Source organism: Trichomycterus rosablanca, chromosome 9 (genome assembly GCF_030014385.1).
Source record: "Trichomycterus rosablanca isolate fTriRos1 chromosome 9, fTriRos1.hap1, whole genome shotgun sequence".
Lineage (NCBI taxonomy): Eukaryota > Metazoa > Chordata > Actinopteri > Siluriformes > Trichomycteridae > Trichomycterus > Trichomycterus rosablanca.
In genome coordinates, this window is record NC_085996.1 from 23,444,848 (window position 1) to 23,458,325 (window position 13,478).

General features: G+C 39.5%; 1 protein-coding gene across 1 annotated transcript; it reads left to right on the plus strand.

The window, feature by feature from the left end:
- The first annotated feature begins 1,646 nt into the window (after positions 1–1,646).
- On the plus strand, positions 1,647–12,137 carry srd5a3 (steroid 5 alpha-reductase 3). The gene is made up of 5 exons (XM_063002108.1): positions 1,647–1,922; positions 2,967–3,118; positions 8,773–8,964; positions 9,675–9,812; positions 11,322–12,137. The coding sequence occupies exons 1-5, from the start codon at positions 1,723–1,725 to the stop codon at positions 11,579–11,581; spliced, it is 942 nt and encodes a 313-aa protein (XP_062858178.1). The 5' UTR covers positions 1,647–1,722; the 3' UTR covers positions 11,582–12,137.
- Positions 12,138–13,478: the final 1,341 nt, after the last annotated feature.

Below are 13,478 nucleotides of genomic sequence, written 5' to 3' on the forward strand. Positions count from 1 at the left end.
TGGTATTATTATACTCCCGTCACTTCTCAAAACACTCCCGAATACAAGAGATAAAGTTGTGTAGTGTGAACTTAGCATAAGGAAACCTAAGCAGAGAAACAATCGCGGGAGTTCCCATGCTGCACAGTGCAGTATAATTTGTGGGCCTTTATAGAATGTTTGGTTACTGATTATTTAATTGAAGGGGAATGAGGGTAAAACGTGGAATAAATGTTTGTAGGATTAGTAGTGTTACTTTTTAACCAAAAAAGGTTTGGTTCAAGTAAGTTTACTTACAGGTTTGCACCAGGCATGCAGGCAGCTGTGCTGGGAGTCAAAGGACCCGAGCACTGAAAGTTGATGGGATTTGAAGTCCTTGGACTGCACCATTTTGGGAATGGACTATTTTGTACCTATGGGGGAAGGTTTTTTTATCCTTTGTTTGGTGTTCTTATATAATTGTGATTGTGACACTGTCTCAATGTAATTAATATAAACTGATGTAACGGTATAATAATACCAGGTCTTTGTTTGTCATAGACCAATGACTTTTTGATAGTGGTGAACTTAGGAAATGCTATGTTACCTGTAGTTGGTTTGGTCCAATCCCTCATGAGTATTTAAGGGAAAAAAAAAAAAAAAAGGAGTTTGTTTGGTTGGGCATGTGGGAGTTGTAATGGTGGTGCAATAATTGAGATGCACTGAAGTTTAGTTTAAAGTTTGTTTATTAGTTTAGGCCGGGTTTGAGTGTATGAATTTCTCAGTGAAATTAATTTTTATGTTTAATATTTTGCACCTGTTTTTTTTATTGGGAGAAATAAATCAACAACTGCATCCTAAGTTCCTGATTCTGACTCAGTTTTTCCATCACTGATCGAGTATCCTGTAACACCACTTATTACATCAAGTAGTATTTTCTGACCAGTCTACTGTAAAGACTAGATTTAAGATTTATCTAGATTTGAAGGCATCTTTTAGTCTTTCTTTCATTAGCAGTCTTCAGCAGTACAACCTGTATTTTGTATTGACATTGTGTACTGTAGAAGATAAAACTCAAAAATTAATTGCACTAATTTGTTAAGAAATGTTATATTTAAACTGATGGATTATATGCTGATGTTTTTTTCTAGAAAAGTTACAAGCTTTGACCTGTTCTTGCTCAGAAAGAAAAAAAATGATAAAGCAAAAGCTTTAATGCACATAACAGGCTTTTTTTTCAATGGGCTATGAGACCTTTACCCCTCGATTAAACTGGATTCCTTTTCTTAGAATCATCACTAGCTGTTCTTTACTGAATAAAGAAAAGCTGGGCAATACTAAAAATAGTGGTTAGAAACGTTTAATGTTTTTCATTTTACTTGATTATAAAATGAAGTGCAACACAAATCTCTTTACATAACATCCATTCAAAGAAAAGGGTTTCTAAACTCAGTTGGAATCTTCAGTATGGAGCTATTAATACATTTTGCTTGAATGATTCAATATCAGTTAGTTTTTATTTTCGTGTATTATATTTAATGTAAAAGAGTAACTGTTAATGTAATTCAAAATTTTTACAAAAGGAGGTACAGTACATTCAATAGGAACTGTAAGTTACTTGCCCTTGTTTTCTACCGGAATATTTTACTAACGAACAACGGTTGTGACTTAAACCGCAGCGTACTTCAAATGCTTTCACTGTTTTGATAAAGTCTGTTATTAAGATAGTGTAGAGAGAACATGTAAACATGTCATTTTGCTATAATGCGTGCTACTCTTCAGATAGTTGATATTGTCTGGTTATCGTTAGCCGTTGGGTTTCTGTTGGCGTTTTGTATTTATAAGTTACCATTTAAATTACCAGGAAACATCGATCAAGTTTTTCAGGATCTTATTCGTTATGGGAAAACTAAGAAACAGATTAAGCGACCGGGTATCTTTATCCTGTTTGATGTACCGAAAAGGTATTCTCAAGCATGTATTATTACCTTCCTCACAGTCTCATTTCACTCCTATACTTATATCACATGATTGTAATATTTTTCACCTGAAATTGCCTGATCACATTTTAACCATACAGTAGAAAAGTAGAAGCAATTTTATTGACGTTATAGAGGAGGCTCCCCTCCACCCCATAACTGCATGAACATCATTTAGAGCTCTGCAAAGTAATCCTAAATGTTTAAAATAAAATGAAACATACCTACGGGGACATTTTAGTATCTCTAGTCAACCTAACTGCATTTTTGGGTTGTAGGTGGAAACCGGAGCACCCGAAAGAAACCCACACAGACATGGGCAGAACATGTAAACTCCACACAGACAAGACCTGGGCCACTCCACCTGAGAATCAAACCCAGGACCTTATTGCTGTGAGACGACTGCGCTACCCACTGAGTCACTGTGCCGCCCCACACCCCACCCTTAAATCTCAATATATCTTCATCCTACCAGAAACTTTTTCTGTATGCTTGTAAACACACCATTTTATCTTAGTGTTTCCTTATGGCTAGAGGGTGGCACGGTGGCTTAGTGGGTAGCACTGTCGCCTCACAGCAAGAAGGTCCTGGGTTCAAACCCCAGGTGGGGTGGTCCGGGTCCTTTCTGTGCCACCAGGCAAATTGGAAACACCAAATTGTCCTATAGATACCTAGCCGCTAGATGCACAAACCAGTGCATTGTAGTGACGGTCCCAAGCCCAGATAAAATAGGGAGGGTTGTGTCAGGAAAAAAATTGTGCCAAATCAATGCGGATCATGATCCGCCGACAGCTGACCCCGCAACCGAACGGGACAAAGGCCAAGGATGAAGAAGAAGTTTTCTTATGGCTAGAGCTTTTTGTATGTTGATATTCTCCGCATTTGTATGGAGACTTGATAGATATATTTCGGAACACCTTTGGAACCTAATCATCTGTTGTATTAAAAAACATGCCATGTTTTCATTAGTTTTTATAGGAATGGTATTTACACTTTAAGGTAATACATTACTTTCTTCCCTTGCTGTAGATGGTTCTGGCATTTCTATGCAGTGTCTGTGGTATGGAATGGACTTCTCCTCCTTCTCTCCCTTTACACTGTGTTCTTCCATCAGCTGCTCCCTCAGTTCCTAACAGATCTACTTGTTTTTCTGACTGGACAACCTAAGACAACATGGAGTGGTACTTCTTTTTATTTAATATAGACTTTGTGTCCAGAAGGTTCATGAAATAATGCATTTACCCATGTAATCTCAATAGTTGCCATGGTGATGGTGGACGCTGGCGCATTTGGCTGCCGCTACCGTTACCGTATTTTACCGTATTTTACCGTATTTTATTGTATTTTTATCGTTTTTCGTTTTCATCTTTTTACACACCTTGTGGATCTATTTCTTTTATGTTACTTTTGATACTTTTATTTGTGCTTTTGATACTTTTTGTTCTTTCTACTGTACATCGCGTCTGCGGCCGGTGGTGAACGGTGGATGAGTTTTCCTGGGATCGGCACGATGTTGAACTATTCCGTTGACCAGCTGAGGAAGTTCAACAACTGCACTACTCCATCGTGTATTTCAGTCATCAAACAGCTTGGACTCCTTCGCCGGCCTCGTTATATTCACAGGGGCTCCCGGAGAAAGCTTGTTTATCTTCGAAACGGTAACGCTATTCCATCCTTCTGGTCAGCCGTGCGCACTGTCGCTCCGCAAACACGTCATCAGAGCGCTGCTGCCTTGCACACCAGTAGCGGTGTAGTCTCCATGACAACGCTGTCCACGGAGTGGGATGGGAAACGCGGAGTGGACTTAGCAAATCTCCGTTCTCTTCCTCGTTCCTCACAGCCAACTACACAACAATACCACTTGAAAATGGCATTGCTTAATGTTCGTTCACTCAACACAAAAAGTACTGTACTCAGTGAATTTATATCTGACAGTGAACTAGACTTTTTCTGTCTCACTGAAACTTGGCATAAACCCTTGGATTATTTTACGTTAAATCAGACCACGCCAATGGGATACTCGTATATTGATGAACCTCGTATGGAAGGGCGAGGTGGTGGTGTTGCTGCAGTCTATAGGGATGATATTAAAATAACCACTTTGTCTTTTCCTGCTGCTCTTTCTTTTGAACACCTGGCTTTCAAGTTGTCAGGGCCTACTCCTCTGGTCACTGCTGTAGTTTATCGTCCGCCAAAGCCAAACGCTTCCTTTCTCTCTGACTTTTCAGATTTTTTAACCCAGCTTAGTGCCCTCTCATCCTCTGTACTGCTTATGGGTGATTTTAACATCCATATTGATGACAACAACTGTAAATTTGCCAGGGAATTTTTGGAATTGTTACAGTGTTTTAATTTCACACAACATATACATTTTCCAACTCATAAAAAAGGTCATACTCTTGACCTTGTCTGCTCTACTGGTGTCCTAGTTCATCAGCCGTCCAGCCATGACCTTACTGTCTCTGATCATTTGACAATCATCATGGACATTGAGGTCACTAGGCCCATCACTAGAGCTAAACGTAAAATATCCTTCAGGAATCTTCAATATATCTCTCCCTCTGCTTTCTCAGATTCTCTTGTTAAAAAGATGTCTGTCTGTCCTGTACTGTCTAGTAATTCATCTGACCTTGTCGATTACTATAATGACATACTCGCCTCATGTCTTGATGAGCTGGCTCCTTTGAGAACCAAATTTGTTTCATTTAGTCATTCCGCACCATGGTACACAATTGAGCTTCACCAAATGAAATCCCGTAAACGCCAGCTTGAAAGACTTTATAAGAAAACCGGTCTAACAGTACATTATCAGATTTATTCTGATTATCTTCAACATTACAAAGACGCTCTTACGGCAGCCCGATCCACTTACTATTCCGAACTCATACATGCTGGATCAACAAATCCTAAGACTCTCTTTTCCACAATAAATAAACTTCTCAAACCAGTTGACAATACTACCAATTCCTTTACAGTTGACAAGTGTAACTCTTACCTCTCATTTTTTCAAACAAAAGTTGAGAATATCCACAATTTTCTGACAGTTTCCCCTGTCATCTCTGTTTCTCCGCCTATCTCACCTCAATTTATTACCCAGCCTCTGTCTCAGTTCTCACCTGTGTCTCATTTGGACCTATCTGAGATCTTAACAGGGATGCGAAGCTCCACTTGTGTTTTGGATCCTGCTCCATCAAAACTTGTTAAGGGTTGTTTTCCAGTTATCTCATCACTTATCACAGAGATAATCAATTCCTCTCTTAGTTCTGGCTCAGTCCCTCAATCACTCAAATTGGCTGCTGTTACTCCCATACTTAAAAAACCTGGACTTGACTCTAACATTATGAGTAACTTTCGGCCCATTTCCAATCTTCCATTTCTGTCGAAAATACTGGAACGTGTTGTTGCCTCACAGCTCAAAGATCACCTAAATTCCAATAATCTATTTGAATCATTTCAGTCTGGTTTCCGCCCCCAGCACAGCACTGAGTCAGCCCTCCTCAAAGTCACAAATGACCTTCTTCTTTCCTCAGACTCTGGACAAATTAATATTCTCGTCCTCCTTGATCTTACTGCAGCTTTTGACACCATTAATCACTCCATTCTTCTGTCCCGCCTTGAATCCTCTGTCAACATCACTGGTACTGCCCTTTTGTGGTTAAGGTCATATCTCGTAAACAGACAACAGTTTGTTAATATCAACAATTGTAGTTCTGCCATTGCTCCACTGTCCCAAGGCGTTCCCCAAGGCTCAGTGTTAGGTCCCCTTTTGTTTATTCTTTATATGCTCCCCCTTGGTGACATCATACGTCGGCATGGTTTACATTTCCACTGCTATGCTGATGATATTCAGCTTTACATCTCCTCCAAATCCATTAATACTGAACTTCACTCCACTCTGACAAATTGCATCACTGAAATGAAATTGTGGATGAAAGCTAATTTCCTCAAATTAAACTGTGAAAAATCAGATATGATCATCGTAGGTCCTACAACCCTGGCAAAAACCACAAAAAATTTTCAAATTACCATTGATAATGACACTTTGTCTCCGTCTTCTAACATCCGAAATCTTGGTGTAATTTTTGATAGCAACCTCTCTTTTGACCGCCATGTAAATCACATCACCAAAACTGCTTTCTTTCATCTAAAAAACATAGCACGTCTACGTCCATCACTCTCCTTTTCTGCCGCCGAAACCTTGATTCATGCTTTTATTACATCCAGAATTGATTATTGCAATAGCATCCTTTATGGTACATCTAACAAAATCCTAAAAAAACTTCAGTATATCCAGAATTCAGCTGCTCGCCTCCTTACTCATACTCGCTCCCGTGATCATATTACACCTGTTCTACAAAAACTTCATTGGCTTCCCGTTGCTCAACGCATTCAATTCAAAATTCTTCTATTCACTCACAAAGCTCTCCATAATCAGGCCCCATCCTACCTCACCGACCTGCTCCATCAGCACATTCCCTCCCGTAGCCTTCGCTCTTCTGAGGCTAACCTACTGTCCATACCCTCTAGGACCAAGCACCGGACCTGGGGTGACAGGGCCTTTTCCATAGCTGCTCCATCTTTATGGAATGCTCTCCCCAAACACCTACGAGATTGTCCTGACCTGTCCAAATTCAAGTCACTTCTCAAAACTCATCTATTCAATATGGCATTTAACTTGTAACAACACGAAATAAATGCTTTTATTTTTGCTATTCTTTTTAATAGTTTTTATACTTAGATCACGACAGAAATGTGAAGTCCTAGATCCTAAAACTTGTAAAGTTTTCAGTTTCCTGATTGCATGTAAATCTGTCCTGTTTCTGTCTAATTTTAAGAAATTGTTCTATATTTGTTGTTCTCTCTCATAATTTAGCTAATTTTTAATGAACTGTCTTATGCTGCTCTCTTTGTTTTTATCTTAATTATTCTTGATGTTGATGTACTATTTTGATTTTGTACTATGATTTGATTTGTATGGTGTATGTACGTATTTGTTTTGATTATTTGTCTTATGTAAAGCGTCTTTGAGTATCTTGAAAAGCGCTATATAAATAAAATGTATTATTATTATTATTATTAATAGACACTGACAAGAATCTTCAATATGAACAGTGTGTTACTGTGGTACATACAGTGTATCACAAAAGTGAGTACACCCCTCACATTTCTGCAGATATTTAAGTATATCTTTTCACGGGACAACACTGACAAAATGACACTTTGACACAATGAAAAGTAGTCTGTGTGCAGCTTATATACCAGTGTAAATTTATTCTTCCCTCAAAATAACTCAATATACAGCCATTAATGTCTAAACCACCGGCAACAAAAGTGAGTACACCCCTTAGTGAAAGTTCCTGAAGTGTCAATATTTTGTGTGGCCACCATTATTTCCCAGAACTGCCTTAACTCTCCTGGGCATGGAGTTTACCAGAGCTTCACAGGTTGCCACTAGAATGCTTTTCCACTCCTCCATGACGACATCACGGAGCTGGCGGATATTCGAGACTTTGCGCTCCTCCACCTTCCGCTTGAGGATGCCCCAAAGATGTTCTATTGGGTTTAGGTCTGGAGACATGCTTGGCTAGTCCATCACCTTTACCCTCAGCCTCTTCAATAAAGCAGTGGTCGTCTTAGAGGTGTGTTTGGGGTCATTATCATGCTGGAACACTGCCCTGCGACCCAGTTTCCGGAGGGAGGGGATCATGCTCTGCTTCAGTATTTCACAGTACATATTGGAGTTCATGTGTCCCTCAATGAAATGTAACTCCCCAACACCTGCTGCACTCATGCAGCCCCAGACCATGGCATTCCCACCACCATGCTTGACTGTAGGCATGACACACTTATCTTTGTACTCCTCACCTGATTGCCGCCACACATGCTTGAGACCATCTGAACCAAACAAATTAATCTTGGTCTCATCAGACCATAGGACATGGTTCCAGTAATCCATGTCCTTTGTTGACATGTCTTCAGCAAACTGTTTGCGGGCTTTCTTGTGTAGAGACTTCAGAAGAGGCTTCCTTCTGGGGTGACAGCCATGCAGACCAATTTGATGTAGTGTGCGGCGTATGGTCTGAGCACTGACAGGCTGACCCCCCACCTTTTCAATCTCTGCAGCAATGCTGACAGCACTCCTGCGCCTATCTTTCAAAGACAGCAGTTGGATGTGACGCTGAGCACATGCACTCAGCTTCTTTGGACGACCAACGCGAGGTCTGTTCTGAGTGGACCCTGCTCTTTTAAAATGCTGGATGATCTTGGCCACTGTGCTGTAGCTCAGTTTCAGGGTGTTGGCAATCTTCTTGTAGCCTTGGCCATCTTCATGTAGCGCAACAATTCGTCTTTTAAGATCCTCAGAGAGTTCTTTGCCATGAGGTGCCATGTTGGAACTTTCAGTGACCAGTATGAGAGAGTGTGAGAGCTGTACTACTAAATTGAACACACCTGCTCCCTATGCACACCTGAGACCTAGTAACACTAACGAGTCACATGACATTTTGGAGGGAAAATGACAAGCAGTGCTCAATTTGGACATTTAGGGGTGTAGTCTCTTAGGGGTGTACTCACTTTTGTTGCCGGTGGTTTAGACATTAATGGCTGGATATTGAGTTATTTTGAGGGAAGAATAAATTTACACTGTTATATAAGCTGCACACAGACTACTTTTCATTGTGTCAAAGTGTCATTTTGTCAGTGTTGTCCCATGAAAAGATATACTTAAATATCTGCAGAAATGTGAGGGGTGTACTCACTTTTGTGATACACTGTATATAATGTTAAAAACTTACTTACAGTTTTTGTCTTTATTTGCTGTTCATCTCTGCTGTAGAACTTCAGCTGGCAGTGGTGGTGGTGCAGGCACTCCTGTGGATTCATTCCATCAGGCGCTTACTAGAGTGCCTCTATGTCAGCATTTTCTCTGATGGCGTGATCCACATTGTTCACTATGCTTTTGGATTGAGTTATTACATAATCTTGGGACTGACTGTCCTGTGTGTTAATAGCACTCAACATACAGAAGGTGAGCATGAGTTCCAGTAGTTTTTGCAATTCTTTCCTTTAAACACACATTTGCTTATGCACAATTAAATTAAAAGAAGACGATCAAGTGTTTTAAATAAAGATGAACATTAGGTTTGTGCAGCATGATGTAGGGTCATCTGTTGATTGGACTAGGTGGGTGAGTGTGTGAATGAAAGAGTGAATGTATGTATAATGCCCTGCTATGTATTCCTAAATTGAGCCCAGTGTTTCTGGTACCATCAAGATGAAGTTACGAGTACTCGGGTTGCATTGTGGCCTCTGCAGAGTGTTCAAACCCGCGTATCGAACACAGCCTTGGCGTCCACACAAACACAATATTGGTCCTGTTACTTATTATCAGATCAGTGCTGCCCTATTACCAACTGCTGTTTGTAAATTATTGTAAATTGAGTAAATTCATTCTTATATTTGAATTTTATTAATATAAATTTACTTTTATGTTGAATAATGCACTATTTCTTTTATAAATCATTAACCTGGGCTTTTCTCTCTCTAGCAGTTTTGCCTTACATGGTTTAGATGTTTTTTTAAATCTAGTCCAACAATGATACAACTTACTAGTAGTGAGATCTGAAACTTCAATAAAATTTGAATTGTTAATTTCTTATAAACTCTCCAAATAGCAGGTTTACCAATGCTAATCTTGTTAGCCATTGATATAAGGTGCTACTTTCTTATCTTTCACAGGTCTATCAGCGACTTCTACTGTACCATTCATCTCCCAGTACATATGGCTCATAGCCGGGGTTCTGCTGTTCATCTGGGCATCACTGCTGCAGCACAGCTCACTCTCCCTGCTGGCTGGCCTGCGCACCAGCAGCTCAGGTATATACTTAACATGGAGCAGAGAAACTTAGTAACACAACTTTTAAATGGGTTTTTTTTTTCTGCCAAAAAAACTAGTGCATTGCAGAAAATGGTCAGAATAATACAGAAAAAAGAGCATCAAATTCAAAGCACTATCATCAAAAGTGTTCATGTTTTGGCTTCATGAGATCATGTTCCATATTCGAATGCCTCCGAGTATATTGACTTATAAGACAGGTTATTCGAACGCACTACTTAGACAGCGATTCCATCAGGTTTCGCTAACGCTGTTAGCCGCATGCCATTCAAACCAATGGGATGGGGTGGCACAATGCGCTAGCATGTCAGCTAACATCTCCCTCCGTGTATCGGAAAAAAAATTAAATAATTTATTTAAGTTTGAAAATAACTCTAATAACTACGTTTGTTTCTCTGCGTTTGTTTCTTTTATTTTTCTGTGAGAAAAGTTGTGCCGCATTGAATGCTGGGATTGCCTTCACCAATAAGGCAGCGTCGGATGCTCACTCGTTCTTGAGTCAAAGTTTTAAGATACCTTACTAGTAAGGGTATTAAGGCATCTAGGATTTCGAACAGCCTACTTCTTGGGAGCGCGCGTAGGTTTTCAAACACACCCAATGTTTCCTTTTTCTTATTTTCATGAAGTGCAGGGTTTTTTCTTCCCAAAATAGCATTTGCAGTACTAAATGTAGGTATAGGCAACACAAATTACCTATTTTATGCGGCATGTTAAGTACAATGAAAAACACTACATGGAAAATTAATCCACAGTTACAAAAAGGCAACAAAAACATTTATTTTTTACTGCAATACAACATGGTAAGCTGAACTAAAAAATTGCAAAATGCAATCAAACAGATCATTCTGCATCCTACCTCTGATCCTCATCAGACCAGAGGACCTCACCACCTTAGCTGCGATGTTCTCCCTGGCCAAACAGTAGTGACACTTGCGGGGTTTGCGTTTGTATTTTCCACCACCATGCTTAGAAGATTGGAATGGATTAAGAAATGGGGAATATGGTGGAAGGTACAGAAAGGTCCTTTGATTGTTGGATAGTTTTTGTTGTAGGAACTTTAAGGCGACTGCTTAACTTTGATGGTAAAATAAAAAAGTGAGGTTTACTTTGTTTAAGAGCTGAATTGTTTACCACTTACTGGTTGACCAAAGAAGCAAAAAAGGCAATGACTCCACTATCAGCCTTTGCACTTATGCCAACATTTTAGCTGTCAGACTGTAATGCCTGCAAGGAAAAAGTGTCTGGGGGAGGGGCCTGATTGTATGGTATATAAACAGGTTATTTAAAATCAACTAACTAGAAAATGTGTTATTGTGTTTTCACTTAAGTGCATTTACCTGGCTCATATATGTCATCAAATCACAACATAGTAAAAATAATGTCTTCTAATTGTGTCTAAAGTAAATAGCCTTTTATGTTTCCAATCTGAGTCTAATCATGCACATCTAGCATCAATATATTCAATATATTTTTTCCCCATTTATATGCAGGTAAAGTGGAGACCCTTGTCCACAGGATGCCTTGTGGGGGTGGGTTTGAGCTGGTGTCCTGCCCTCACTACTTGGCTGAACTGCTGATCTATGTTGCGCTGTGTGTGTGCTGTGGCTGCTGCTCTCTCACATGGTGGCTTGTGGTTTTCTATGTTCTCTGTAATCAACTTCTGGCTGCCAGTATCTGCCATGACTACTACAGAAGCACCTTTAAAGCATATCCATCCAAGCGTAAAGCCTTCATTCCTCTTCTGCTATGATGTACCAAAACGGTATTTTTTTAAATCAGTAAATATGTAAAACTTTAATACAGTCACATTATTTTGGTCAGTTTCAATGTAGTGTGACTGTAAATGTAATTGCAGTAATTGTTTAGTTTAGTTTAGTCTTATGGCACCAACATAGCTTGTGTTTACAACCCACGGGTTGCCTGAGATGTAAATGATCATGTAAGTTTTTAATTGTTTTGGCATATCATAATTGAATTATGTTAACACTACTTACATAGTAAAGTATTATCAAGTTAAGTCAAGTTTATTTGTTTAGCACTTTTACAACAGACATTGTCTCGAAGCAATGCAGGACAGACAAACCAAAGACTTCTTTAAAATTACAGGAATAAACCTTGAGAGGAAACAGACTCAGCAGGGACCCATTCTCTTTGTGTGCCTGCTAGGGGTGGGCATGTATATAAGATTTGTTTGTGTCAGATTATGGCAAATTAAAAGGACCTTGTTTGCCTAGTGCAATGTACTGGCTGTACTAATAAACATGAAGCACAGTAATGTACAAGTAAATAAAAGAACCCAAATCCAATCCTTTTTTCTTATGTGACTCAATAATGTGAATTGCTGGCCTACAGGAATACAATAAATGTGGTAGGCCGGGTGCCTACATGGACAATGATTGTCTCATCTGTGGGGTGGGATTGCCTGAGATGATTCCTTATAACTGCTGCAATTGTGACCTCTGCTGGTTGATCAAGGGCACCTGCACAATACAATGGGGTATAATAAGGATCAGTGCGCGACTCTCCATACGTGTTACGGATCTCCGTATGACCCTGTCTCATATGGGTGAAAAGAAGCAGCCGGCTCTGGAATGTAGCAGAAATACACAATACAAATAACAAATCAGGTAGTTGGATATGACTAGGTTGAGAGAGAATTGTGGGGAAAAAAGTATAAACAGAATAGAAAAAAGATTGTAACCTCATAACTTGCTTTCATGGAATTATTACAAATTAAAGGCAGCTGCAGTTACCATTTTACTAGCAAAAATGAGATACTTTACAATTAAAAACTTTATAGGGAGGAGAAAAAATGATACTTAGTTTAAAAGTTTGACATAACCCTACACAATATCTGAATTTCTGTTAGTCATTAAGCGTAGATTTATTTGTTTAAAAAAAAAAAAACATTGATACAAATAATCTGAAAAGCTCAGTGAATATCCCATTCCAAAATCAGAAGCCTTTTTTAAACAGGCAGTTAATGCTCAAGAGCCTTTCGGTGTAGCTGATTAAAACAGTAATGAAGGGTGAGCCAAAATTCCTCCACAGCAACGTGAACAATGCATCTGCGATTGCAATTGTTGCTGCTAAAGGTTTCACTAGTAATTACATTTAGGAAATCCATCTTTTCTAAAAGTGTTATATCATGTTCGTTACATATAAAACATTAAACATTATTACATATCAACCAAATTTTTGGTGTAAAACCCCAAATAAGCAACAAAACGTGACAGCAAGAGAATCTGATAACTGGTTTAATTATTATTTTTAATTCATTTATTCAAAGACAGCATAGTGGGAGAGTAGTAGGGTATCTACTTATAACGTGGCTCGGTGGCTAGCACCAGGGGCATAACCAAAGGGGGGGGGGGAGATAGCAAGAAGGTCTTGGGTTCGATTCCCAGGTGGAGGGGTCCGGGTTCTCCCTGTGACTATGTGGATTTCCTCCAGGTGCTCTGATTTTCTTCCACAGTCCAAAGACATGCAGTCAGGTTAAGTGGAGATACTAAAGTCTCCCTTGGTATGTGTGTGTGTGTGTTTGCCCTGTGATGGGCCACCTGTCCTGGGTTTTTCCTGCCTTTCACCCAGTGAATCAAACCCACCACAACCCAAACAAGGATACAGTGGTGGTACAACAGAAAATG